The sequence below is a fragment of the Salmo salar genome, chromosome ssa19 (assembly GCF_905237065.1).
Source record: "Salmo salar chromosome ssa19, Ssal_v3.1, whole genome shotgun sequence".
Lineage (NCBI taxonomy): Eukaryota > Metazoa > Chordata > Actinopteri > Salmoniformes > Salmonidae > Salmo > Salmo salar.
In genome coordinates, this window is record NC_059460.1 from 41,632,881 (window position 1) to 41,651,713 (window position 18,833).

An 18,833-nucleotide genomic window follows, 5' to 3' on the forward strand; every position below is an offset into this window, starting at 1 on the left:
CACATTTCAGTTCTTGTGCTGACGTTGCTTCCAGAGGAAGTTTGGAACTTGGTAGTGAGTGTTGCAACCGAGGACAGACGGTTGTATGAACTGACTTGTTAGAAAGGTGGCATCCTACGACGCTGCCACGTTGAAATTCACTAAGCTCTTCAGTAAGGCCATTCTACTGCCACTGATTGTCTATGGAGATCACATGGCTGTGTGCTCGATTTTACACACCAGTCAGCAACAGGTTTGGCTGAAACAGCCGAAGCCACTAATTTGAAGGGGTGTCCACATACTTTTAAATATATAGTGTACATCGTCAGTCACAGGCTTCATTAGATGACGTTGTACCCACAATAACAAACCAAAAACCCTGGGTGAACGGAGAATTCAATGTCAGCAGAACGAACCCTGATGACTCGGTGGTGGGAACATGGCAAGCAGGTACGAGCTCCACAAATACTTTAGGGACTCAAAAAGACAACACAGACACAAACTTGAATTGATGTCCGACAACTCAGACTCGCTTCGCATGTGGCAAGGACTACAAAGAAAAATCCAGCTGTGTGTTGCTCACGGAAGCCTCCCTCCCAGATGAACTTAACACATTTTATACTCACTTCGAGGCAGACAATACGAAGCCATCCAGGAAGACTCTCACTGCTCCGGACAACCAGGTGTTTTTGCTCTCCGAGGCAGACGTAAGGAAAACATAAAATTGTGAATACTCACAAAACTGCCAGCCCAGATGGCATCCCTGGCTGCGTCCTCAGAGTGTGTGCTGACCAGCTGTCATCAAGGCAAAGGGTGGCTACTTTGAAGATTCTCAAATATAAAATACATTTTGATTTGTTTAATAGTTTTTTGGTTACTACATGATTCCATATGTGTTATTTCATAGTTTTGATGTCTTCACTATTATTCTACAATGTAGAAAATAGTAAAAAATAAAGAGAAACCCTTGAATAAGTAGGTGTGTCCAAACTTTTGAGTGGTTCTATACATCACAGAAGACAAAACCATTCGACGTACCTACCAGAAAGTGCCAACATCCTGTCAAACACCAGAAAATACCAACAGATCCACAGAAGATGCCATTTCCCCCGCTATTCACACGGCCGTAACACATCTGGACAAGAGAAACACGGATGTGAGAATGCTGTTCATTGACTACAGTTCAGCATTCAACACTATTGCTCCCTCCAAGGTCATCACTAAGCTCAGAGCCCTGGTTCTGGACACCATCCTCTGCAACTGGATCCTGGACTTCCTGATGGGCAGACCACAGGCTATGAGGATTGGCAACAACACCTCCTCCACACTGACTCTTAACACAGGGCACCCCCAGGGCTGTGTCCTCAGTCCTCTGCTGTACTCCCTGTTCACCCATGACTGCATGGCTTTGTACAACACCACCAAGTTTGCTGACGACACCACGGTTATAGGCCTGATAACCAACAATGACGAGTCAGCCTATAGGGAGGAGGTAAGTGAACTGGCATTGTGGTGTGTCAGGACAACAACCTCTCCCTCAACGTCAGCAAAAGAAAGGAGTTGATTGTTGACTTCAGGAATCAGAGGAGGGAACACACCCCAATCCACATCAACGGGACTGGTAGTAGAGAGAGTCAGCAGTTTTAAGTTCCTCGGTGTCCACATCACAGAGGACTTGACATGGACCAACAACACCACCGCTCTTGTCAAGAGGGAGCAACAGCGTCTCTACTTCCTAAGGCGGCTGAACAAATTTGGCATGCCGCCCCGGGTCCTCTCCAAATACTACCGCATCGAGAGCATCCTGACCGGTTGCTTCATGGCCTGGTACGGGAATTGCTTCGTCCACGACCGCAAGGCCCTCCAGCGGGTGGTGAAGAAAGCTCAGTACATCACTGGGACCTTGCGTCCCCCACCCATCCAGGACTAGTTGAAACGGTGCCAGAGGAAGGCCTGTAGCCCAGCCGCGAGCTGATCTCTTCCTTACAGTCGGGCAGATGGTATCGGAGCATGAGGTCTGAGACAGTTTCTATCTACGAGCCATCAGACTGCTGAACACTTGAACTGGACTGACCACCTGCTCTGATTCTCTGCACCTTAACAGACATCACAACCGCTGCTACCAGACTCTTATTATACTGCTTAAATGTATACACTGCCCCCCACATTCCACCCCCCCTTAAATAAAGGTTCAATTAAAAATTACAAATATATTCCCAATACACATGTAAATATTGGACTATAAATTGTGCCTTCCTGTATTATACTGATGCTAAAATGTTTATTCTATTCTACTGAGACATTTACTTTATCTTCATATTGTTATCTTTTATTGTTTCTTATTGTTGTTGTATTGTCCAGAAGGAACCTGCAAGTAAGCATTTGGTTGGACGAAGTACACTGAGTGTACAAAATATTATGAACCCCTTCCTAATATTGAGTTGCACCCCCTTATTGCCCTCAGAACAGCCTCAATATGTCAGGACATGGACTCTACAAGGTGTTCGAATGCATTCCACAGGGATGCTGTCCCCATGTTCACTTCCCACAGTTGTGTAAAGTTGGCTGAATATCCTTTGGATGGTGGACCATTCTTGATAAACACAGGAAACTGTTGAGCGTGAAAAACCCAGCAGCGTTGCAGTTCTTGACACAAAACGGTGCGCCTGGCACCTACTACCATACCCTGTTCCAAGGTACTTAAATATTTTGTCTTGTCCATTCACCCTCTGAATGGTACACATACACAATCCATGTCTCAATTGTCTCAAGACTTAAAACTTCTTCTTTAACATGTCTCCTCCCCTTCATCTACACTGACTGAAGTTGATTTAAGTGGCATCAATAAGGGATCATAGCTTTCACCTGGATTCATCTGGTCAATCTATGTCATGGAAAGAGCAGGTGTTCTTAATTTTGTACACTCAGTGTATACCATGCTTATCCTGTACATATGACTAATAAAACGTTAAACTTGGATAAGAGCATCTGCTAAATGACTAAATGAAGAGCAAAATATATAATAATACCCTACCCTTCATTTGACTGGCTGACTGGCTGACTGGCTGATTGGCTGACTGGCTGATTGGCTGACTGGCTAGTCTGTAGCCCTCATGTAGAAAAACTGAAAAAGGCAAAAAACATTGACAAATCTCACCTCTAGCAGCTCTCCTAACTGTACCCAACTCACAGCCACACCCTCGGCCAGCCCCCTCCACACACACTAGCGTGCGCACGCACAGACACAGACACACAGGAACACCCTGCCCCCCTTTCGGGCCGGCACTGGTCCCAGGAGGTTGTTTCTGACGTCAGTAGGAGAGATGGGGGCCAGTCAGGCCTGTGGGCTATTGATGGATGTGCTAGGTCTGTGAGCGTATAATAGGAAAGTTCTTCGTTACCTGCAGACCTGCTACTGTTCTTATAAAGGCTTTATAGGTCATTCATAACGCACTTCATAAGCACCGCATAAACGCATCACAAATCACTTGAAAACAACCGTGGCTGGCTGGTGATCCATGGAGATGGTGAGTGGTGTTACCTGGCCTGCTGCTACTGTTCTTATAAAGGCTTTATAGGTCATTCATAACGCACTTCATAAGCACTGCATAGGCACTACATAGAGGTTGTTACATGCAGTCCTGCTGCTGCTGCTGCTCTTATAAAAGCTTCATACCATAAAACTTAAAATAGCTCAGGCCTTTATTTGCTTAAATCAATAAACACAACAGGCACTGAATAGAGGAGACAGGCTTCTATTTGAGTCAGGCATCTATTTCCTTAATGCGCACAGCTTTTGCTCATTTTGAATAGTATATTGTTTAATTTCAGCATTCCCTTCCAGCATTTTAACCAATTATTTCATTTCCTGCACTAACGTGTTATCATTTACAAACAGTAACCACGTTTCCATTCAACCATTTCATGCGGATGAATTACCTGACGAAATTACCTGACGCATGAAAAAAGTAACATCGCTTAGCTGACGGAAACATGAAATACAGGTACAATTTTAGAAATGCCGACGGAAAATGTGTTCGTTCGACATGGTGGGATCTTTTCGTATCTGAAAAATGAATTATGCGAGAAATAGCGGTGGAAACTTGGGAGTCTACCGATGATACACTATGGGAAAGCACGACTTGAGATAGCAGGCAGTTTATTAAGCTACAGATGAAATAAGTTCTGATGAACTTCACCGGGTGGTGGATGTGCATGGTGATGCTTTTCTCCTTTTGTCACAGGGGTCGTTGAAAGGGGACCAAGGCGCAGCGTGTAGAGTGCTCATATTTACTTTTAATGAATATACTTTTTAAGAAAACAACAAAAACGACCGACAACAGTTCCGTCAGGTGACATACACTAAACAGAAAACCCAAAACCACCCAACACAACCACCTGTCACGCCCTGACCACTCTACTATGGAAAATGACCTCTTACACGGGTCAGGACGTGACACCTTTCCAATAAATACCAATGGTCTTATTCTGGTGACATGATGATTGATTCTTGGCTACCATCTGACATATTCTAGCTCTTATCCATAATAATGTCATTATGCAGTAGACTAGCCTACCTACACTGTATCTGCAAACTGTTAGCTAGAGCAGTCGTGCCAAGACCAGAGTGGGTATGTTCATTATATAACACAACAGTTTTAGTGACAAAACCATCAGTAAAGTTTAAAACTCGATGGAAACCAGTTTAACTTTTATTTTTTTAATCCCAAACCCAATTTAACCACAAACGTTATTTTTAAGTGCACTGTCATCACGCACAATCTATCCGTAAAAGTCAGTTTGATGGAAACACATCTCTGGTGGGAAAATGTGCATATTGTTTTATGCAGATTTTAGAATATTTGCATGACAATCTGTCTCAAATTGGATGGAAACCTAGCTAGTGTCATGTTTATTGGTATGTCTATATTTTGAAGAAAAAAAACAACCTTTTCCTTGACAATAATTATTCTCCTCTTTGTGCATTTTTGGCAGATCTTACTTATGCCACTAGAGGGCGATCAGCAATTTATAGGTTACCATACTTCCGAAGCTGTTGACTGTTTTTTTGCTTGCCAGTTAGCTAGCAGTTCTCAGCTGTTAGCAGCCAATGGCAGGCAGTTCTCAGCTGTTAGCAGCCAATGGCAGGCAGTTCTCAACTGTTAGCAGCCAATGGCAGGCAGTTCTCAACTGTTAGCAGCCAATGGCAGGCAGTTCTCAACTGTTAGCAGCCAATGGCAGGCAGTTCTCAGCTGTTTTTGAAAATAAGGGAGAGCCGCACACTCTAGGAGCTCAGATGCAAAAATTGACCGTACTTCCGAAGCTGTTGACTGTTTTTTTGCTTCCCAGTTAGCTAGCAGTTCTCAGCTGTTAGCAGCCAATGGCTAGAAGTTACTTACTGGCGATAAAAATGGATGATAGCCATAACTTTTAGACTCATACTGAATTATTTAATGTAACAAATCAAACATTAAACCTCATAAACAATTCATGATAACTAATGCTAACCTCGTAAACAATTCATTTAGATCCGGCGTTTATTTGAAACAGATGTTGATTTGCTGAAATGTGGGCCGTTGCCTGGCTATTAAAAGGGACATGTGGCTATTTGAGACTGCGTTTAATTCAAGTTTTACAGTAATTCATAAAGTCTTTATAAGGACAACACATCCTCTATAAACTAGCTGGTGCTCCATTGAGACCTACAGTATGTAACAGTGTACTGTGAGCGGTGTGTGTGTGAGTTACCTGCAGGCAGGCTACCGCTGCTCTTCCTCTTGTGCCATCTGTCCAGTGTCTCTGAACTCACACTCTCCGATACAAACTCATCCAGCATCTGAGGGTGAAGGGAAAGATACGCCTTCACTTTGTCATCCGTCAGACCTACACAATAACACGGGACAGAGGAGGACATCAGCTCTTTCATTCATTCATTTCCTCTTCATTTATACATCTTTCATTCATTCATTTCCTCTTCATTTATACATCTTTCATTCATTCATTTCCTCTTCATTTATACAGCTTTCATTCATTCATTACCTCTTCATTTATACATCTTTCATTCATTCATTACCTCTTCATTTATACATCTTTCATTCATTCATTACCTCTTCATTTATACAGCTTTCATTCATTCATTACCTCTTCATTTATACATCTTTCATTCATTCATTACCTCTTCATTTATACAGCTTTCATTCATTCATTACCTCTTCATTTATACATCTTTCATTCATTCATTACCTCTTCATTTATTACCTCTTTTAGCCATTATATATATTTCATTAATTACCTATTTCATTCATTATATATTTCATTCATTACCTCTTTCATTTGTTACATCTTAGATTCATTACCTCTTTCATTTGTTACATCTTTCATTCACTCATTACCTCTTTCATTCATTAACTTTTATTTATTGCATCTTTCAATCATTCCCTCTTTCATTCATTACCTCTCATTTATTACATATATCATTCATTCATTCATAACCTCTTTCATTCATTACATCTTTCATTCATTCATTCATTACATCTTTCATTCATTCATTCATTCATTCATTACCTTTCATTCATTACGTCTTTCAATCATTCATTCATTACCTTTCATTCATAACCTCTTTCATTCATTACATCTTTCATTCATTACCTCTTTCATTCAATACCTCTTTTAGTCATTATATACTTTATTAATTACCTATTTCATTCACTGATTTACTTTTTTCATTAATTCATTCATACATTAATTCCATCTTTGATTCATTCTATCTCCCTGCTGAAAAAAACAGCATAGAGACCAGCCTTCCTTTTGTTTTCGCTGGTGACCAGCCTTCCTTTTGTTTTCGCTGGTGACCAGTCTTCCTTTTGTTTTCGCTGGTGACTAGCCTTCCTTTTGTTTTCGCTGGTGACCAGTCTTCCTTTTGTTTTCGCTGGTGACTAGCCTTCCTTTTGTTTTCGCTGGTGACCAGCCTTCCTTTTGTTTTCACTGGTGACTAGCCTTCCTTTTGTTTTCACTGGTGACTAGCCTTCCTTTTGTTTTCGCTGGTGACCAGCCTTCCTTTTGTTTTCACTGGTGACCAGCCTTCCTTTTGTTTTCACTGGTGACTAGCCTTCCTTTTGTTTTCGCTGGTGACCAGCTTTCTTTTTGTTTTCACTGGTGACCAGCCTTCCTTTTGTTTTCGCTGGTGACCAGTCTTCCTTTTGTTTTCGCTGGTGACCAGCCTTCCTTTTGTTTTCGCTGGTGACCAGCTTTCTTTTTGTTTTCACTGGTGACCAGCCTTCCTTTTGTTTTCACTGGTGACTAGCCTTCCTTTTGTTTTCGCTGGTGACTAGCCTTCCTTTTGTTTTCGCTGGTGACCAGTCTTCCTTTTGTTTTCGCTGGTGACTAGCCTTCCTTTTGTTTTCGCTGGTGACCAGCCTTCCTTTTGTTTTCACTGGTGACTAGCCTTCCTTTTGTTTTCGCTGGTGACCAGCCTTCCTTTTGTTTTCACTGGTGACCAGCCTTCCTTTTGTTTTCGCTGGTGACCAGCCTTCCTTTTGTTTTCGCTGGTGACCAGCCTTCCTTTTGTTTTCACTGGTGACCAGCCTTCCTTTTGTTTTCACTGGTGACCAGCCTTCCTTTTGTTTTCGCTGGTGACTAGCCTTCCTTTTGTTTTCGCTGGTGACCAGCCTTCCTTTTGTTTTCGCTGGTGACCAGCCTTCCTTCTGTTTTCGCTGGTGACTAGCCTTCCTTTTGTTTTCGCTGGTGACCAGCCTTCCTTTTGTTTTCGCTGGTGACCAGCCTTCCTTGTGTTTTCGCTGGTGACCAGCTCCCGCTGTGTTTTGGACACACAAAGCATATACCGATCATAAATTTACCAGCATATGCTGGTCACCCGCAAAACCAGCATCAAGTCACATTATGCTAGCTTTCAAAGTGAAATCTATCTCCCGCAAACTGCAATCAGAATGACTAGCAGGATTAGGACGATCAGTGACTGACCCTACCTAAACCATGTAAACTGGAACAACCGTTTCATTAATGGGTGCAGTAAATCCAACTCACAGATTGGATTAGTTTAGAAAATGTATGTTATTTATCTTTGTGAAGCAATTCAAAAAAATCTAACTACAATAGAGCATGCTGGGAAATATGATAATGATGGGCGTGGTTTTGCAGACCACCTTGACCAGAATACCAGGAATGGATTGAGGGGTTCTTTTTAATATAATGTTTTCATATCAGGAAGGGTTCTTTAATACTGTGATGGTTTTGAAGAATCATCCTGTTCTTTCCCTTTCCACCATGTTTTCCTTTCACGCCATGAAATGCTTCTTCTTTCTCTTCTTTGGAATTTGATTGGCAGATCGCATATAACTTTTAGGTGCATACACCACCACCTACTGTACTGGGAGGCCATTCATAGTCCACCTACTGTACTGGAGTGTGAGGCCAGTCACAGTATACCTACTGTACTGGAGTGTGAGGCCAGTCACAGTATACCTACTGTACTGGAGTGTGAGGCCAGTCACAGTATACCTACTGTACTGGAGTGTGAGGCTAGTCACAGTCTACCTACTGTACTGGAGTGTGAGGCAATTCACAGTCTACCTACTGTACTGGAGTGTGAGGCAATTCACAGTCTACCTACTGTACTGGAGTGTGAGGCCATTCACAGTCTACCTACTGTACTGGAGTGTGAGGCCATTCACAGTCTACCTACTGTACTGGAGTGTGAGGCTATTCACAGTCTACCTACTGTACTGGAGTCTGAGGCCATTCACAGTATACCTACTGTACTGGAGTGTGAGGCCATTCACAGTCTACCTACTGTACTGGAGTGTGATGCCAGTCACAGTCTACCTACTGTATTGGAGTGTGAGGCCAGTCACAGTCTACCTACTGTACTGGAGTGTGAGGCCAGTCACAGTCGACCTACTGTACTGGAGTGTGAGGCCAGTCACAGTCTACCTACTGTACTGGAGTGTGAGGCCAGTCATAGCCTACCTACTGTACTTGAGTGTGAGGCCAGTCACAGTCTACCTACTGTACTGGAGTGTGAGGCCAGTCACAGTCTACCTACTGTACTGGAGTGTGAGGCCAGTCACAGTCTACCTACTGTACTGGAGTGTGATAGTCATAGACTACCTCCATTAAATTATCTTGATTAGTCTGTTCCTCTAAGAAAGTGAAATAGAGCCCTAGACACCATTAAAAACCCGCTACCCCATTCCACTACTTTGACCCTATCTGCTCCTGCACCATACCAAAGGCCTGGGAGGACGGGACACCAGCCCTCAACACACCCTGGAACTCTTCTGAAGTCAGACCATAAATGTTGCACCTGAAACAACGCAGTGGATTCGGCACAAAGCTCCAACAGGACAACTGATATATCCTAACATGACTTTGTCAGGCAGTGACTCAAGGACTGAACATTGACTCCTCTGTATCACCCCAGAGATTGGCCACAGATTTAATAGCAAGAAAACATTTCTGCACTTTGCTAAAAGCTGCCCAGAATTAAGTCAATAGTTGTCAGATTATTTCAATGTAAAACAAATAGCAGAGATCAGGGACACTTGATATAAAGTGTGCATAAATGCTTTGGGGATTTGAACTTGGACGCTTTTAAGCAGAAGGGTATTCATTAATGTTTCAGCAGTGCCACCAGGTATATCTTTATCACCAAGAACATATATCCAAACACTCTCGAAATTAGGGTATAGTTAGCGTACAGTGTTGTTCCCTGGGGTACACATAAGGTACCTTCACATGCAACTGGGCAGTTCCTTTTAGGGTGCATGGTAGGGTGCGTGGCAGCACCTTCACACTAAGGCAAATTCTGGGTATGTGTAAATTTACTTAGCAAATTAAGGTGATTCTGATGTGCAGATAATCGATGTGCAGATAACTTTTTCAACCCAATATTTTGAATATAAGGTACAATCATCACTGCGCTTAGAAACGTAGGTGGGGCAATGTACCAGTGGAGTTGATTAGCGCCAACCGTGAGTAGAAGTGTTGTACCAGTGGAGTTGATTAGCGCCAACCGTGAGTAGAAGTGTTGTATCAGTGGAGTTGATTAGCGCCAACCGTGAGTAGAAGTGTTGTACCAGTAGATGACTATACCTTTACTGAACTTTTCTGTTTAAAAGAACATTTGTTGACAACTACTAAGTATTATTTGTGTCTGCACACTCGGGACCCGGCGTCACTCGGGACCCAGCATCATCGTTGGCAGCAAACTGATTTTCCAGTCACGCCATCAGGTCAGTCTGCGTAACACACTAAGTTACTATGAATATTATGACCAGAGAAATGTATTAAAAACAAGCCGCTAATAATACAAAGCAATATTATTGAAACACTTTGCTAAACTCATTCATTGCGGCTGTTGTAGCATGAGTGGAAGTAGGGAGAACGTGCATGGCTTCTAAACGTGTTAAAGTGGGGCTCCTGAGTGGCGCAGCGGACTAAGGCACTTAGCGCTAGCTGTGTCACTACAGATCCTGGTTCAATTCCAGGCTGTGCCGCAGTTGGCCTCAACTGGGAGACCCATGAGGCGGTGGACAATTGGCCCAGCATCGTCTGGGTTAGGGGAGGGTTTGGTCGGCTGGGATATTTTTGTCCCACTGCCCTCTAGAGGCTCCAGTGGTGGGCCGGACACATGCATGCAGACACGGTCGCCAGGTGTACGGTGTTTTCTCCGACACGTTGATGTGGCTAGCTTCTGGGTTAAGCAGGCAGTGCAGCTTGGCGGGGTCGTGTTTCGGACACGCCTCTCCCGAGTCCATTCCTACCAATTGGATATCACGAAATTGAGGAGAAAAAAGTGTTGAATAACAACCTAAACATGTACAGTTGAAGTCGGAAGTTTACGTACACCTTAGCCAAATACATTTAAACTTAGTTTTTCACAATTCCTGACATTTAATCCTAGTAAAAATTCCCTGTCTTACATCAGTTAGGATCACCACTTTATTTTAAGAATGCGAAATGTCAGAATAATAGTAGAGAGAATGATTTATTTCAGCTTTTATTTCTTTCATCACATTCCCAGTGGGTCAGAAGTTTACATACACTCAATTAGTATTTGGTAGCATTGCCTTTAAATTGTTTAACTTGGGTCAAACGTTTTGGGTAGCTTTCCACAAACTTCCCACAATAAGTTCATTCCTCCTGACAAAGCTGGTGTAACTTAGTCAGGTTTGTAGGCCTCCTTGCTTGCACATGCTTTTTCAGGTCTGCCCACAAATGTTCTATAGGATTGAGGTCGGGGCTTTGTGATGGCCACTCCAATACCTTGACTTTGTTGTCCTTAAGCCATTTTTGCCACAACTTTGGAAGTGTGCTTGGGGTCATTGTCCATTTGGAAGACCCATTTGCGACAAGATTTAACTTCCTGTCTGATGTCTTGAGATGTTGCTTCAATATTCCACATAATTTTCATTCCCTCATGATGCCATCTATTTTGTGAAGAGCACCAGTCCCTCCTGCAGCAAAGCACCCCCACAACATGATGCTGCCACCCACATGCTTCACGGTTGGGATGGTGTTCTTCGGCTTGCAAGCCTCCCCCTTTTTCCTCCAAACATAACGATGGTCATTATGGCCAAACAGTTCTATTTTTGTTTCATCAGACCAGAGGACATTTCTCCAAAAAGTACAATCTTTGTCCCCATGTGCAGTTTCAAACCGTAGTCTGGCATTTTAATGGCGGTTTTGGAGCAGTGGCTTCTTCCTTGCTGAGCGGCCTTTCAGGTTATGTCGATATAGGACTCGTTTTACAGTGGAAATTGCTCCCAAGGATGAACCAGACTTGTGGAGGTCTACAATTGTTTTCTGAGGTCTTGGCTGATTTCTTTTGATTTTCCCATGATGTCAAGCAAAGAGGCACTGAGTTTGAAGGTAGGCCTTAAAATACATCCACAAGTACACCTCCAATTTACTGAAATGATGTCAATTAGCCTATCAGAAGCTTCTAAAGCAATGACATCATTTTCTGGAATTTTCCAAGCTGTTTAAAGGCACAGTCAACTTAGTGTCTGTAAACTTCTGACCCACTGGAATTGTGATACAGTGAATAATTAGTGAAATAATCTGTCTGTAAACAATTGTTGGAAAAATTACTTGTGTCATGCACAAAGTAGATGTCCTAACCGACTTGCCAAAACTATAGTTTGTTATCAAGAAATTTGTGAAGTGGCTGAAAAACGAGCTCTTTGCTGTAGTCTCTCTAGTCATGGTTTTACAAGTTTTGAAATGTCACAGTATCAACTTTGATGTGCGCTCAAGGCTTCTATTTACAGGCTATAGCTTGAGGAAACTGTGCAGACACCTTGATCTGAGCAATCTGATTTGCCAGCGGTAAACCTATAAGTGCACTTGATTTGCTCTCAGGGCCTGCCGAGTTCTACCTTCAGACACATGAAATGGCTAAAAATGGGAACACTTTGTCTTGCCGGCGCTAGGGCTGCTGAATCAAGTGCACCTACTGTCAACATCACTAAAATAAAAATAAATATATATATATAGGAACGCAAGGCTTTATTGTAGTTTTTTTACATAAAATGTTTGGTGATCGACTATGAATGCGATCGACCGGTTGGTGACCACTGCCCTACAGGGAAAAATCAAAGGGTTCTATGTGGCACCCAAAAAGTGTTCCCCCATAGGGACAAATGACAGAATGTCTATTGGTTCTAATCTTTTAACGACCTAATCCTACCCACATAGCAGGAAACGCAGGTTGTAAGTTCAAATCCCATGTGAAGTTGACTTCCAAGTAATCAGAATTTGGTCTGCAAAACCACACCCATCATTATCATATTTCCCAGCATGCTCTATTGCAGTTTGATGTTTAGAATTGTTTGTTGCAATATCTGTGTTTTTGCACGTACATTGATTGATTGATTAATTCAAAAATATATGTTATGCTACACAAGACAAATAACATATATTTTTCTAAACTAATCCAATATGTATAGTAGACTTATTGCACCCGTTACTTAGATTGTTGTTCCAGTTTAGATGGTTCAGGTAGTCACTCAGTAAACTTATTGTTTAACTCTGGCAGTCATTCTGAATGTAGATTTTGGGAATCCTCTCTGACAGGATTTCAAAAGGAATTGGACCTGACTTTGCATACTGCCATAATTCAACTTGATTATTGTTTTACTTTAGTTTATGCTGGTCACCAGTGTCCAAAACACTGTGAAGGCTGGTCACCAGTGTCCAAAACACAGCTTATGGTGGTCACCAATGTCCAAAACACTGTGAAGGCTGGTCACCAGCGAAAACACAACAACAAGCATGGACCAGCTTGAAATGTATGCTGGTATATGCAGTTTTTTTTCAGCAGGACTTTCGTTCATTAATTATATAGTACTTCTTTCAATCATTCAATCGTTATATATTTCACTCATCTATCTATTGGCAGAGAAAGGAAAACAAAACATATCTGACAGAAAAATAGGATTTCTGCTTTTGACCGAGGGATAATAGCTTCATCTAAACATCTAAGATGGCAAAGCTGGTTGAAATCATGGCGTCATTCCAAACCAGCTCTGTCCCCTGGGACAGTGGCGGTCTGCATCTCCGAGGGAGAAGAGGCCCAACGGAGGCAGCTAGAGGAAGGGGGGAGAGAAGGAGGGAGAGGAGGAGGAGGGAGAGAAGGAGGGAGAGGAGGAGGCGAGGAGGAGAGAGAGTAGGAGGCGAGGAGGAGGGAGAGAAGGACGGAGAGGAGGAGGGAGAGAAGGAGGCCCGGAGGTTGTTGAGAGCTACTGTTTATTATGTGTGTTGTCGGGGACGACGGGGAGAACAGCCATTAGCCTGGACATCATTGAACCATCACGGAGGTAGAGTTATACTTAATGGACATGCTGGCGTCTGTCTGCACTGTCCTTTCTCTCTGTGTGCACGTGTGTGAGTGAGTGTGCATGTGTTCGTGTGTGTGCGCATGTGTGTGTGAGTGTTTCCGGTGACAGTAATTTTGTAAGTATTGAGACTACAGATTCTGTGTCTAGTTTTCTGAATAGCCCACTGGTTTGACACAACCTTTTTGTGAACAAATAAAGCATGACAACTTCATTTCTTCTCAACAAAATGAAAATCACAGTGCTGTTAACTACCACTAGCAGGTCCCCCCCGATGATCATAACGGGACTTAAAAATGTTTTAATAAATACCTGACGCAACAATGCTATAAGGTTAGTGGGAGGAGATATGAATCTTTACAATTATATACAAGAAATATAAAGCACTCGGTACACCAACGCCGTTAACGGCTGGAAAAAGAGAGTGAGACAGGGAAGCGACAGCAGCGAAGTCCTGTTTGGTAAAACTTTAACAGGTTAAATGAGAAGGTGGTGAAATGCATTGAGTTACAGTGGCAGTACAGGTACAACGCTTAACCATCCGAGAGGGAGGGTCTGTGAGACCCAAACCGTTGCTGGCAGCAGTGCAGGTCCCCAACAGCAGACAGACAGGCTCCTCACACCAACAAAGTGCAATAAGAGAGAGAAGAATCACAGTACGGTAGAAATGACTGCAGTTGATAAGCAGACAATGGTAGTGGATGTTGACTTCAATAACCCTGATGGCATATGTAGATCCAGACTACAAGATGTCCAAAACATGCACAATGCCAAGAGTCGGCTGGAGAGGTGTAAAGCAGTCCGACGAACAAATCTGGGTTTGATGGATGCCAGGAGAAGGTTACCTACCCAAATACATAGTGCCAACTGTAAAGTTTGGTGGAGGAAGAATAATGGTCTGGGGCTGTTTTTCATGGTTCGGGCCCCTTAGATCCAGTGAAGGGAAATCGTAACGCTACAGCATACAATGACATTATAGACGATTCTGTGATTCCAACTTTGTGGCAACAGTTTGGGTAAGGCCTTTTCCTGTTTCAGCATGACAATGTCCCCGTGCACAAAGTGAGGTCCATACAGAAATGGTTTGTCGAGATCGGTGTGGAAGAACTTGACTGGCCTGCACAGAGCCCTGACCTCAACCCCATTGAACACCTTTGGGATGAATTGGAAGGCCAACTGCGAGCCAGGCCTAATCACCCAACATCAGTGCGCGACCTCACTAATGCTCGAGGCTGAATGGAAGAAAGTCCCCACAGCAATGTTCCAACGTCTAGTGGAAAGCCTTCCCAGAAGAGTGGAGGCTGTTATAGCAGCAAAGGGGGGGACCAACTCCATAATAATGCCCATGATTTTGGAATGAGATGTTGGACAAGCAGGTGTCCACATCCTTTTGGTCGTACAGTGAACCTCTACATTGTGACAGGGGTTGGCTTTCATTTGATTGACAGCTTGACATTCAAATCCCTGTAGTTGTTTGTGGCCAGTGATTTTATAAAGAGAGACATCCTGATTTTCTTGCCATTTGAGTTCGAAAATGATCAACTACGTTCTATGTCCCCCGGACGGACAGAATCAACGCTACCAAACCAAAGAATCTGTTTAAATCAATTTAGTATCATCTTGCTGACTATAAACTTTTATATTGACATCAAAAATGTATTGATTAATTCCACTCAATTTATGGGGTGAAAATGCAAGCTTGTGTAAGGTAGTAACACAAACGGCCCAGATTAGGGAAATAAGATTAATATAAAATCATTGAATACGACTAAATAATTCAACAAGTGAATTTAGGATTATAGGATATGTTGCCTACTCACAACCTACTGGGCACAGACGTCTATTCAACGGAATTTCATTGAAATGACATGTTGAAACCATGTTGATTCAACCAGTGTATGCCCAGTGGGAAGCTATTGCAACAATTACACCCATTTCGCAATCATTTAAACAAACCCATTCTAACCAGCACCTCCACAGTGTCTCTGCAGCAGCCTGAATGTTGGCCGGTCCTAACAACTGTTTCACGGTAACCTGGTAATAAAGTTTGTAGTGTGACTAGCCACTACAGGAGCTAACTACTGCTCTCAAAGTGTATCCTGACGTCGACAGAGGGTTATATTCATAATATACTGGAGCTAACTTAGCCAGCTAACATATATTTGGAAAAAAATAGTTATATTTACTGGCTAGCTAGCTAGCGTTAGCGATGTTTTAAATGGTGGCCAACAATGAACTAAGCAACCAGCCAGCAAAAACAATGCAACAAAAGTATCATTTTGGATTTAAAAAAATACTCTAACTGTACTTCAGGAATCACATTCGCAAGTATCCCTGGTAAACAATTCATGATTTGATGAAAAGTTTTTTGCCATTGCCCTCGTTTGGCATCCATGCATTTCAAACGTGAGCTTGTCCAAGGCGTCGAACTTGGTTATTGAAAGTTGCTATCTACCAGAACGATGTGATTGGTTGCCCAGAATTGTAGGTGGGGACTTAGCGAAGGGTCAATTCAGCACTACTCTACACCACACCACCTCTAACATTTCAACTCAAAGTAAGAGGACCAACTGAACTTAAAGTAGGAGAACATAGGCATATGGGTCTATAAACAGTAGAGAGGAGAACAAGAGAGGAGGAGACAAGAGAGAGACCGAGAGTGATAGAGGACGGAGAGAAAGAGAGATAGAGGACAGAGAGAGATAGTGGACAGAGAGAGAGGACAGAGAGGTAGAGGACAGTGAGAGATAGAGGACGGAGAGACAGAGAGAGAAAGAGGACAGAGAGATAGAGGACAGAGAGAGAGAGGACGGAGAGACAGAGAGAGAAAGAGGATAGAGAGAGAGAGGACAGAGAGATAGAGGACAGAGAGAGAGATATAGAGGACAGAGCGCTAGATAGAGAGAATTACCAAAAAAACTGAGCAAACTAGAATGCTATTTGGCCCTAAACAGAGAGGACACAGTGGCAGAATACCTGACCACTGTGACGACCCAAACTTAAGGAAAGCTTTGACTATGTACAGACTCAGTGAGTATAGCCTTGCTATTGAGAAAGGCCGCCGTAGGCAGACCAGGCTATGTGCACACTGCCCACAAAATGAGGTGGAAACGGAGCTGCACTTCCTAACCTCCTGCCAAATGTATGACCATATTAGAGACACATATTTCCCTCAGACTACACAGATCCACAAAGAATTAAAAAACAAACCCAATGTTGATAAACTCCCATATCTACTGGGTGAAATACCACAGTGTGCCATCACAGCAGCAAGATTTGTGACCTGTTGCCACAAGAAAAGGGCAACCAGTGAAGAACGAACACCATTGTAAATACAACCCATATTTATGTTTATTTATTTTCCCTTTTGTACTTTAACTATTTGCACATCGTTACAACACTGTATATATACATAATATGACATTTGAAATGTCTTTATTCTTTTGAAACTTCTATGAGTGTAATGTTTACTGTTCATTTTTATTGTTTATTTCACTTTTTATTATCTACCTCACTTGCTTTGGCAATGTTAACATATGTTTCCCATGCCAATAAATCCCCTTAAATTGAATATAATTGATAGAGGAAAGAGAGATAGAGGACAGAGAGAAAGAAAGAGGATAGAGAGAGAGCTAGATAGAGATAGAGGACAGAGAGAAAGAGGATAGAGCGAGAGGACAGAGAGCTAGATAGAGATAGATGACAGAGAGAAAGAGGATAGAGAGAGGACAGAGAGCTAGATAGATGACAGAGAGAAAGAGGATAGAGAGAGAGGACAGAGAGCTAGATAGAGATAGATGACAGAGAGAGATAGAGATAGGGGACAGAGAGATAGAGGACAGATAGAGATAGAGATAGATGACAGAGAGAGATAGAGATAGAGGACAGAGAGCTAGATAGAGATAGATGACAGAGAGATAGAGGACAGAGAGATATATAGAGAGAGAGGACAGAGAGAGAGAGAGAGGACAGAGAGCTAGATAGAGGACAGAGAGAGCTAGAGGTAGAGGACAGAGAGAGAGAGGACAGAGAGCTAGATAGAGATAGATGACAGAGAGATAGAGGACAGAGATATAGAGAGAGAGGACAGAGAGAGAGAGAGAGAGAGAGGACAGAGAGCTAGATAGAGATAGATGACAGAGAGATAGAGGACAGAGATATAGAGAGAGAGGACAGAGAGAGAGAGAGAGAGAGAGGACAGAGAGCTAGATAGAGATAGATGACAGAGAGATAGAGGACAGAGAGAGAGAGAGGAAAGAGAGCTAGATAGGGATAGATGACAGACAGATAGAGGACAGAGAGAGATAGAGGACAGAGATGGAATGAGAATAAAAGAGATCAATTATAAAAGGATAGAGAGTAGACAGAGACAGACCGACAGGAGAGAGAGAGAGACAGAGACAGACCGACAGGAGAGAGAGAGAGACAGAGACAGACAGACCGACAGGAGAGAGAGAGAGAGAAAGACAGACAGACCGACAGGAGAGAGAGAGAGACAAAGACAGACAGACCGACAGGAGAGAGAGAGAGACAAAGACAGACAGACCGACAGGAGAGAGAGCGAGACAAAGACAGACAGACCGACAGGAGAGAGAGCGAGACAAAGACAGACCGACAGGAGAGAGAGAGAGACAAAGACAGACAGACCGACAGGAGAGAGAGCGAGACAAAGACAGACAGACCGACAGGAGAGAGAGAGAGAGACAAAGACAGACAGACCGACAGGAGAGAGAGAGAGAGACAAAGACAGACAGACCGACAGGAGAGAGAGAGAGACAAAGACAGACAGACCGACAGGAGAGAGAGAGACAAAGACAGACAGACCGACAGGAGAGAGAGAGAGAGACAAAGACAGACAGACCGACAGGAGAGAGAGACAAAGACAGACAGACCGACAGGAGAGAGAGAGAGACAAAGACAGACAGACCGACAGGAGAGAGAGAGACAAAGACAGACAGACCGACAGGAGAGAGAGAGATAGACAAAGACAGACAGACC

General features: G+C 43.0%; 1 protein-coding gene across 7 annotated transcripts in view; it reads right to left on the minus strand.

Annotated features, from left to right (window-relative positions):
* Window positions 1-18,833, minus strand: part of pde10a (phosphodiesterase 10A) — a 158,252-nt gene that overhangs the window by 100,395 nt on the left and 39,024 nt on the right. For all 7 annotated transcript variants that reach the window (XM_045702326.1, XM_045702323.1, XM_045702325.1 and 4 more), the window contains one exon: window positions 5,728-5,862. In XM_045702326.1, coding sequence (XP_045558282.1) covers window positions 5,728-5,862 — 135 coding nt within the window. Of the gene's footprint in view, window positions 1-5,727; window positions 5,863-18,833 lie in introns of those variants that run through there.